Source organism: Oryzias melastigma, linkage group LG20, assembly GCF_002922805.2.
Source record: "Oryzias melastigma strain HK-1 linkage group LG20, ASM292280v2, whole genome shotgun sequence".
Classification (NCBI taxonomy): Eukaryota; Metazoa; Chordata; class Actinopteri; order Beloniformes; family Adrianichthyidae; genus Oryzias; species Oryzias melastigma.
Genome location: NC_050531.1, coordinates 3,027,537 through 3,037,257, shown reverse-complemented (window position 1 = coordinate 3,037,257; position 9,721 = coordinate 3,027,537). Strand labels below are relative to the sequence as shown.

The 9,721-nt window shown below is 38.1% G+C and overlaps 1 protein-coding gene across 1 annotated transcript in view; it reads right to left on the bottom strand.

Moving 5' to 3' along the window:
* Nucleotides 1–834: 834 nt before the first annotated feature.
* The window catches only part of gad2 (glutamate decarboxylase 2), a gene marked incomplete in the record, with an annotated part of 18,983 nt that continues 10,096 nt past the window's right edge, over nucleotides 835–9,721 (bottom strand). The window contains 3 exon segments of the mRNA XM_024280342.2: nucleotides 835–1,838; nucleotides 4,224–4,313; nucleotides 6,436–6,543. Coding sequence (XP_024136110.1) covers nucleotides 1,665–1,838; nucleotides 4,224–4,313; nucleotides 6,436–6,543 — 372 coding nt within the window.

Sequence of the window (9,721 nt, the reverse complement as noted above, 5' to 3'; positions counted from 1 at the left end):
TGTGTAAAAGTTATGGTTTTAGTTTTAAAAATGTCGTTTTAGAGTGTTCAATAAATGTTTATCCCGCGACCTCAGGTGTGTTCTGGATTTTGGCCCCTGTGCGATTGAGTTTGACACTCCTGCTTTAAGCCAATGCCTGAACCATGTTTTCTTTGAAATATCTAGAAGAGTCACAACGTTTCCGACATACACACAGAAGAAAAAAGCTTAAGATGAAAATACAGGATCTATATCAGAGATAGAGAAAATATGAATACTTTTACCTCACAAATAGTCTCTGGTTATATGTCTTATATACACGTATGTATACACAATGATATGTACTTAGGACATCTTGAAATACTATTTACAGTCCACGATCAGATGTGATTGGACACTGACTGACCATGTTGAGTAAATTGTGCTTTTTATAACTTGTTCTAATGGAAATGCTACAGAACGATTATCTTGACTTCATTTTGTTTTTTAAATAAAGTTAATTCAAAATCCTTATTTGCCTCATTTGTTTGATATATTGCTTCTGAATAAACACAGAGAACTCTTCAAATCCACAGTAATAGTTTTCTTTTCTGTAATATAGTTTATTTTAGAGTTATATTTTATATATTTAAAGCTAACCTTAAATTTAATAAAAACACATAAGATCTTCGTGGTTTTTCTTTCGTGTCTGAGTCAGAGTCGCTCAGTTTCATTGTCTATTGCACCCTGTTGTCTATTTTCATGCGTTTAAGGAGCTTGATAACTAAAGATCCCTGAACGTCTGTCACGTCAGCGACAAACGTGGTTTGATTGTGTCGTTTGGGGAACTTGGAGGAAACAGATATGAGGTGAATCTCTAGCATAAGGTCGTCGTTTTAATGATTTAACCCTCCAAACGAGTTGAGGATTCCACAAACCCGTAAAGATTTAGCGGAAAATCCCTCAACTGGTGGAGTTGTAGACTTGTGCATGCAGTACCTATAATGACCACTAGAGGAGCAGACTGATTTACTATTTTAGCAGTAAAACAGACTCATTTGTGAAGCACGTTTGTGTCAATAAAGGTTCCACCGACTCTGTCGAGCAGCTCTAGTGTCGATAAAAACGAGTTTTCACAGTTTGACGCACATCTAGAACACGTCAAGTACTTCACGTGTGAATGATCCCGTGTCTTAACCACGCACGAGCCGGCGAAACGGCGCCGGCAGTTTGAATTCTCTCTGTTTGTGCAGACGTGGAGGCAGTAGAAGAAGCTGAGGTAAAGTGAAGAGCTCGTTTTTGTTTTCAAGCCTCCACAGATCACAACCACATTTGGCACTTGACCACGTACTCCACAAACGAGGAAGGACCCAAAAAACAAGTAAATAAACAAAGAACGCTCTTCCTCGCCGACTGACAGGCATGTCGAACCACAAGAGTACACATTGTTACGTCACTTAACACGACTCTAGGAGCCACTGCACTACGAGAAAGGCAGACAGAAGCACTTTTACAAAGCTGTGGAGCCGCTCGGCCCCCGGCGAAGCTGCGATACGTAACATATGGATATATACTTCTCTCAAATATAATCTTAAATATATATTTATATATATATGACTTTGCAGGAAAGAGAGAGAAAAAACTTTACCAGTACATTCACGACAAACATTTCATCCTCCAAGGGGGGAAAAAGCGACGACTGAGTCTTATAGATCGTGGCCGAGGCGCTCGATCTCCTCGATAAGAAAGTCGATGTCCTCGAAGGTCGCAGCGGGGTTTGAGATGACCATGCGGAAGAAGTTCACCTTGTCTCCTTGGGGCTGGTAGCTGACCATGGTGGTGCCGTACTCCATCATCCTGGCTTTGATCACGGGAGCCACCTGACAACGAGCAGCAGAGAGTAGGGTAGATGAAGGTAGAACATGGTAAAAGCTCCACGAACACCAGGAGAAGGGTACGCTTGGTTTTGATTTCTAAGAAGAATCAGGAATTCTGATGTTTGTTTTAAGCGTGTTCTTGTGCTGTTTAAAAAAATGGAGGACATTTATGACAAAAGTTAAGCTTAAAATTGCATTTCTGAGGATTTTTTTATTCAAATCGTGATGAAAAAGATCATATTTGTGAAGCTACTACGGCAAGCCGCAAGCTCCCAGCTCCGCCCCTTTCTGATGCATCTACTCACAGACAAATAGATCCATGAACGTCTTTGTTTTCCTCGTCTGAGCTGGAATCTGGATCTGGTTATTTCTAACTTGTTTTATTTTGAAAAAATATTTTTTATGGAGAATAAAATTTTAAAGGTAATTAATATTAAAAGACAATAATATTCCTGCCTTTTATAATTCATAATTATGTTAAAATGTTGCACCTCTAAAGTTTTAAAAATTAACGTTCTGCAGCTTTTTGGACTATTTTGGCATTTACCAAGATTTTTTAGGCTACTTTAGAGTTTAGCTAAAATTTCAGCTACATTAGACTTTTGAATTTAGACTTTTTTTAAAAAGTTTTTTTGTTTTTTTCATTTATAAAGTTTAATTGGTTATTTTGGAGTTTTACTATTTTTTCGGCTACATATTGGCATTCTGCTATCGTTTTGGACTAATTTGGCTTTACTAACATTTTTTAAGCTATTTTTGAGTTTAGCTAAAATTTTTGACCTACTTTTAGAATTTTTAATTTTGATTTTTTAAAGTTTTGTTCAGGTTCTTTGGAGTTAAGCTAACATTTCAGCTAAATGCTCGCTGTTTTGACTAATTTAGACTTTTTTTTGTCTATTTTGGAGTTTAGCTAATATTTCAGGTACATTTAGACTTTTTGATTTCAGACTTTTGTTTCATTTTTTTTTGCCGATTTTGAAGTTAAGCTATTTTTTCAGCTACATGCTAGCTGTTTTGATTAACCTACGTTTTTATTTTTAGTTTTTTTCAGGCTAATTTGGCATTTAAATAATTTTAGCTGGCTGTCAACTTCAGTGTTTGCAGCTATCAGCGTTTTTTCGTCATTACCTTCAGTGGCAAGGCGAGTTTATTTGTAGCACATTTCATGTACAGAGACAATTCAAAGTGCTATACATAAAACATTAAAAGAAACAATCAAAAGAAATAGTAAAAATGTGATCATTAAAATAAAATTCAAAGAAAGTACAAGATTTTAATTTAAAACAAGCATAGATAGACAGTGCAGACGTAAACTTTTGAATACATATTATATTATATACAGTGATTTCAGCTTATCAGCTTCAGTGTTTTCAGCCATTAGCGTTTTTTTCGCCATTACCTTCAGTGATTTCAGCTTCAGCATTTCTAGCTTTGAATTCCCGAATTTTCAGCTATCAATTTCAGCATCTTCAGCGGCCGAATTCAGCTTACAGCATTCACACTAGCATTATTACAGGTAATGTTATATATGTAGTTCATAATTATGTTAAAAAGTTAAAAATGCAGTTTTAGGTGTTCATTAAATGTTTATCCTGTTCGACCTGCGACCTCAGGTGCGTTTTGGATTTTGTCCCGTTGTGTGATTGAGTTTGACACTCCTGGGTTAAAGCACATGAATGCATCTTGGCCTTTAAAATAGGCATTCTTGAGAGCTGGGAATGTGGGAAAACAAAGACGTTCATGGATCTATCAGAATGGGGCGGAGCAAGGAGCTTGTGGCCCCACCCCAGCGGCATTCTTTCATCTGTTGCTGATTCACAACAATTTGAATAAAGAAATATTAGATTTTCTGACCTCAGAAACATGATATACATATTAAAAACACTATTTTCATCAGAGTGGTTCTTTAAGAACTTAAATTCCAAAGTTTATCCGGTCAGACAGATCTGGGTTGAGAGATTAGGCATATATTTTTTTAAATCTGCTGCGTTTGAGTCATTCCGACCAATCTCCTGCATGTTCCTCTCAGATGTTTTCCTTCACATTTTACTTAAGGAATCTCCGCGGTTCCTCCTGAAAGCTCTAATCTGTCAACACGCCTGTAAATCTGAGCGGCGTTGACGCCATCAGCTGAGCTTTAAAGAACGTCTGCAGATTTATAACAAACGTTTACGGAGGGCCGTGTGATCTTTAATCCAGTCACACACTCTCCATCTGTTTGTCCTAATTTTCAATTAGAGCGACCCTGCTGCTGCTGGGACGCTCAGGACGGTCACAGGAACAGTTTAACCCCTCCTCCCCTTCATCAGCAGTGAGAGCGAGCGACCTGCGGCGCAGGCCTGCGCGGGGCAGATACCGCCGCCAGCCGTCTTATCTGGGCTCACCCACCTTGTGCAAGCGTTTCTTCTTCTCCTCTTTGTCCTCGATGTAGCGCATCCCGGGGGGGAGGTACCAGAAGCAGACGTTGGTGTGCTGAGGCTGAAGGGAACACACACAATGGATGCACAACTTTGCACGAAATACATAGAAATACCATAAAAAATACAGATTTAAGTCATTCCAAGAAAGCAAAGTCCAAAAATGTCATTTAAGGGACATTGAATCATCGTAGATTCAATAATCTATTAGATTAAATCAATTTAATCCTTTTCTTATATCACTTTTTATAGTTTATATTCCTCTTAGAAAAGCGTCTGGACATCTATAGTCATTTTTAGTGACAAAACAGTAACAGATCAACCAGGATCATTTTCTTGCTGCGCATAATAAAATGATATTATGAAAAAAATATACTTTATCTGTTGTCGTTTTTATATGTTTTAAATTCATAAAGGAAGCTAAAAAAAACAACATGAAAATCATCAAATTAAATGAAAAATTAGTTCAGAAAACTTTGCATGAGAAGAACAAACTCAGCTTTTTCCCGCTTGGTTCACACCGTACACGGAAGGAATGTAAATGGAGTTTGCGCGGAATCTGCTTCACCCCCAATTCACACCAAATGCAGAAGCGCAGAATCCATTTCACTTCAGGTTCACACCAGACCTGGAAGCGCAGAATTCGCTTCACCTCCTGTTCACACCAGAAACGGAAGCGCGGAATCCACTTTACACCCAGTTCACACCAGAAACGGAAGCGCGGAATCCACTTCACCTCCTGTTCACACCAGAAACGGAAGCGCGGAATCCGCATCACCTCCTGTTCATACCGGACGCGGAAGCGCGGAATCCGCATCACCTCCAGTTCCGTAAGTGAGGAATCCGCTTTACCTCCTGTTCACACCAGAAACGGAAGCGCGGAATCCGCATCACCTCCGGTTCATACCGGACGCGGAAGCGCTGAATCCGCTTCAACTCCAGTTCACACCAGAAACAGAAGCAGGGAATCCGCTTCAACTCCAGTTCACACCAGAAACAGAAGCGCAGAATCCGCTTCAACTCCAGTTCACACCAGAAACAGAAGCGCAGAATCCGCTTCGCCTCCTGTTCACAGCAGAAACAGAAGCGCAGAATCCGCTTCGCCTCCTGTTCACAGCAGAAACAGAAGCAGGGAATCCGCTTCAACTCCAGTTCCGTAAGCGCGGAATCCGCATCACCTCCTGTTCACACCAGAAATGGAAGTGCGGAATCCGCATCACCTCCTGTTCACACCAGAAATGGAAGCGCGGAATCCGCTTCACCTCCTTGTTCACACCGGACGCGTATTTTTTCACTGCAGTCGACCGGCTGTCTACACTAGTTTCAGGTGTGAACCCGCCGTTATTCTGCTGACACATAACTGCAGCGATGATTGAGTCAGAACACATCAGCTGAATGGACAAAAGGGAAAAACTTAGTATGTCTGCAAAAGTTTAACCATAAAAAACAGATTTGGGTTTAAATCAAGAAACAAACCTTTAAGAAACCGATCTATGATTATGGATTTAATATGATTCCTTTAATGTTTTCAACAAACTGGTTAGGAGAAAAATGCCCCTAAAATGTCATAAAATCCAGAGAGACACATGGAAACAACCAACTTCCACTCAATTGATCCGCTCGATCACACCGAGGATCTCCTGTCCTGAAACATCTCAGCATCTGCGACGTCCTTCAAACGCCTGAAAGTTTCTTCTCCTAGTCACCTCATTCAGCTCTACACATCCTCTCTTCAATGAGACGGAGGCGGAGCCGACAGGTGAACACCTGGGTCAGTGCCCAAAAACACTTTGAGGCGCAGCAGGAAAACGATCCCGTTGATCTGTTCCTGATCTGTCATTAAAAATGACTATAGATGTCCAGACGCCTTTCTAAGAGGGGAGTGACCCCCCTGACCCACACACGTTAGCATCGTCGTTGGAGGATATTTCAGACGCCGCGCTATTCATATGCATATGAGCAATTACAGGCTGTTATGCTGTTCATTAGACATAATAGCAGCACATTACACTGGCGGATGGAGGCAACAATGGCATTCATCCAACACAAAGCGGAAGCAGACTCCGTGCCAATCAAGTTCCCCGTAATGAGGCAGAACGTGGACCTGTTAGCTCCTGTTTCCCTGGGTGGGGGGATGGGGGGTGCAGATCAGTGACGGCTGCAGAACGTGGAGGTGAACGTACCTTCCCATCGAAGACCATCTCATAGCCGTCTCTGTCCTTGATCTTGTTGTAGAGATACTCCGACAGTTCCAAACATCGGTCGATCTGAGCCTCGAAGCCGATGGTTCCCTGGAGGGAAGAACGTTTCATCTGGAGGAAACTGAATGAAAACTAAGACATGTGACATGCGTTCAAGAACGTGATGAACGTGGCTTCATGAATGCCCATTTAGACCACAGTGTTCACACTGGACAAACAGGGAGGGGCTTCTGCACCTTAAAGATACACTTAGCGAGGCGCGCAGTACGCCTGCCTCAAGGCAGAGGGCGCCAGTGAGCCTGGAGAATTTGACACGATGGTTTAGGAATAATAGAATAAGTGGCAGCAAATCAAGTGGAGTCATCCAGATATTCTTTTCAGCATAATTTTCTCAATGGAGGATTACGTGTCTAAACTTTGGGGATTTGTGGAGACTCGTCTCTGGGAGTGACTTTTAAAAGTGAAGAAAGAAAAGGAAGACTTCTACAAACGTGTTTTTTCAGAAATACTTCAATCATAAGGAAAGATAAGTCAATAATAACAATTTTTTAAAATTGAAAACACACTTTAAGTGTTGCCAATCAAATGGTTGATCTATGGGGTTCACATGTTTGTAAATCTGACTCTACGCTAGTATCAGGTAGTAGCTGTTAAATCCTAACATATCTGTGTTTCTACAGCCATCAGATCAAATCATTTCTACTGAAAAGGAAATAAAACTACAACTTATTAATTAAGAAAGGCTTTTAAAAGGATGCACCTCTCCTGCGGTTACTGATGAAGACTAACATCTCAAATATAACCCATGATTCTGCTCTAAAAAAACTCAGACGAGGAAAACAAAGACGTTCATGGATCTGTTTGTCTGCAAGTTGATTTTTTACATTACAAATACGATCTTTTTCAAGTTACATTTTTTTCATCAGCTCCTGATTCACAACAATTTTCATGAAGAAATACTCAGAAATGCAGTTTTTAGCTTAATTGTCTTTATAAATGTCCTCCGTCATCAGAAACATGCTACAAGAACATGTTAGAAACAGCATTTTCATTGGAGCGGCCTTTGAACAGTCAAGATGTTCCTCAGGGTTCTGGATTTGGACCACGGTTGTTCACGTTCTCTACTTGTTTTTTTACTTTCCTCAAGAACGACAGCAGTAAATGAACCTGTATGCTGATGACACCTTGCTGTTTTTCTATTTTATCAAAGTTAGTCTTTAATGAATTCCATTATTTTCCATTTTCATCCGAGTGGGTCTGAAGAAAATGATGACAGGAGCAGTAAAGAGAATGAAAAACCGTCTAAAAACACATGCAGTGTCAGATATGAACTGAACTGAGGAGCATCTACACTCTAAGGAGCACAAAACTGAGGTCATTTTAGAGTTCATATTGGTTATTTTTCAGCTTCAATAGTTATTTTTTATTACTTTATAAACTGTTGAAGACTTCAGACTAAAAATCAGTATCGGGATTAAGAAAAAAAAAGAAAAGCTTAATTTATGAGGCAAAAATGTCCTTTTGTTTCTTTTCTCGTAACATTTTTTTAATACTTTTCCCTTTTTAAACAAATTACCACAATAAAAAATGAATAAAAATCAAAATATGATTTATTCTTAGTTGTAACCTCACGTTCTTTATAACATTTGTTAAAGATTATGTCAGAAAATGTTATTTCAGATGTGAAATGTACAAATTTAAACCTATTTTCTAATAGAAGTTGAGCATGTTTTGTTGCTCAGGTACAACAAATAATTTGACAAAAAGGCTTAAATAAATACTTTTACAATAAGATACATTTTTGTATCACTATAAGGATTTTGTTTCTCTTTCTTATTATTTATTCTTCATCCGTATGCTTTTTGGCATGAAAAAACTCAGTCACACTTTCAGCAATTTCTGTAATCTTGGTATCAAAACGTTCTGTTCATTAAGGACATCATTGATTGTATTTTTGTTTTTTGTAAATTTTAGGATTTGTAAGATATCAGGTAAATTTATGTGATTTTTCAGCCTCATTGAAATGAATGGGAATTTCAGCAAATACATGCAATCAAAAACATTCAGCATTTTCAAGAAATTCATGCTTATACTTTTGGTGTTGTTATATTTGACAAAATGATTGAAAATTAATGAAATTCTATGCAATTTTTTAAGATTTTTCACAAAATTAATCACATTTTTTGCGCACTTTGAACCCTATTTGGATCGAAACATTCAGCATGTTGAGGACATTAATGCTAAAGAGGTTTTTAAGGCTAATTTTGAGCTTAGCTAATAGTTTAGCAACATGCGAACATCTTTGGATAATTTAGCATCTAATGAGGTTTTCTGGCCAATTCTTTAGTTTAGTTAAAAATGTAGCAACATGCTAACTATAGCTTTGGTATCTAATGAGGTTTTGGGGCTAAATTTGAGTTAAGCTAATATTTTAGCCATGTGTTAGCTTTTTTGCTAATTTTGATTCTACTGAGGTTATTTGGGCTAATTTTGAGTTAAGCTAGTTTACTTTTAGCAACTTGTTAGCTTTGTGAACATATACTGAGGTTTCTCAGGCTAATTTCAAGTTAAGCTAGTTTTTTAGCAATGTACTAGCCATTTTAGCATATACTGGGGATTTGTAAGCTAATTAGGAGTTAAGCTAGTGTTTTAGCAATGTGCTAGCTATTTTAGCATATACTGAGGATTTTTAGGCTAATTAGGAGTTAAGCTAATATCTTAGCAATGTGCTAGCTATTTTAGCATATACTGGAGATTTTTAAGCTAATTTTGAGTTAAGCTAGTATCTTAGCAATGTGCTAGCTATTTTAGCATATACTGAGGATTTTTAAGCTAATTAGCAGTTAAGCTAATATCTTAGCAATGTGCTAGCTATTTTAGCATATACTGAGGATTTTTAAGCTAATTAGCAGTTAAGCTAGTGTTTTAGCAATGCGCTAGTTTTTTTTTTGGCTAATTTGGCTGAACTGAAGTTTGAGGCTAATTCTGAGTTCATAGTTTTAACTCATTTTTTTATTTTTTTGCAATTTTCTTTCTTTTTTTTTTTAGAAATCCTTTAAGCAATTAAAGTAAATATCTTCTGCAAAATCCTCCCGCATATTCAGCGACCAGATTTAGCAAAAAGCACATCACAGAAGTATTATCGCAGATAACACAACTTTTCTAGCGTTTATTTATATTTTTTTTTCAGTTTGTCTCCACAAATTAATTTTCAAAGATATTTTCGTGTTGAAAACAGCAATTTTCTTTTAGTTTTAGAAAACTTCAT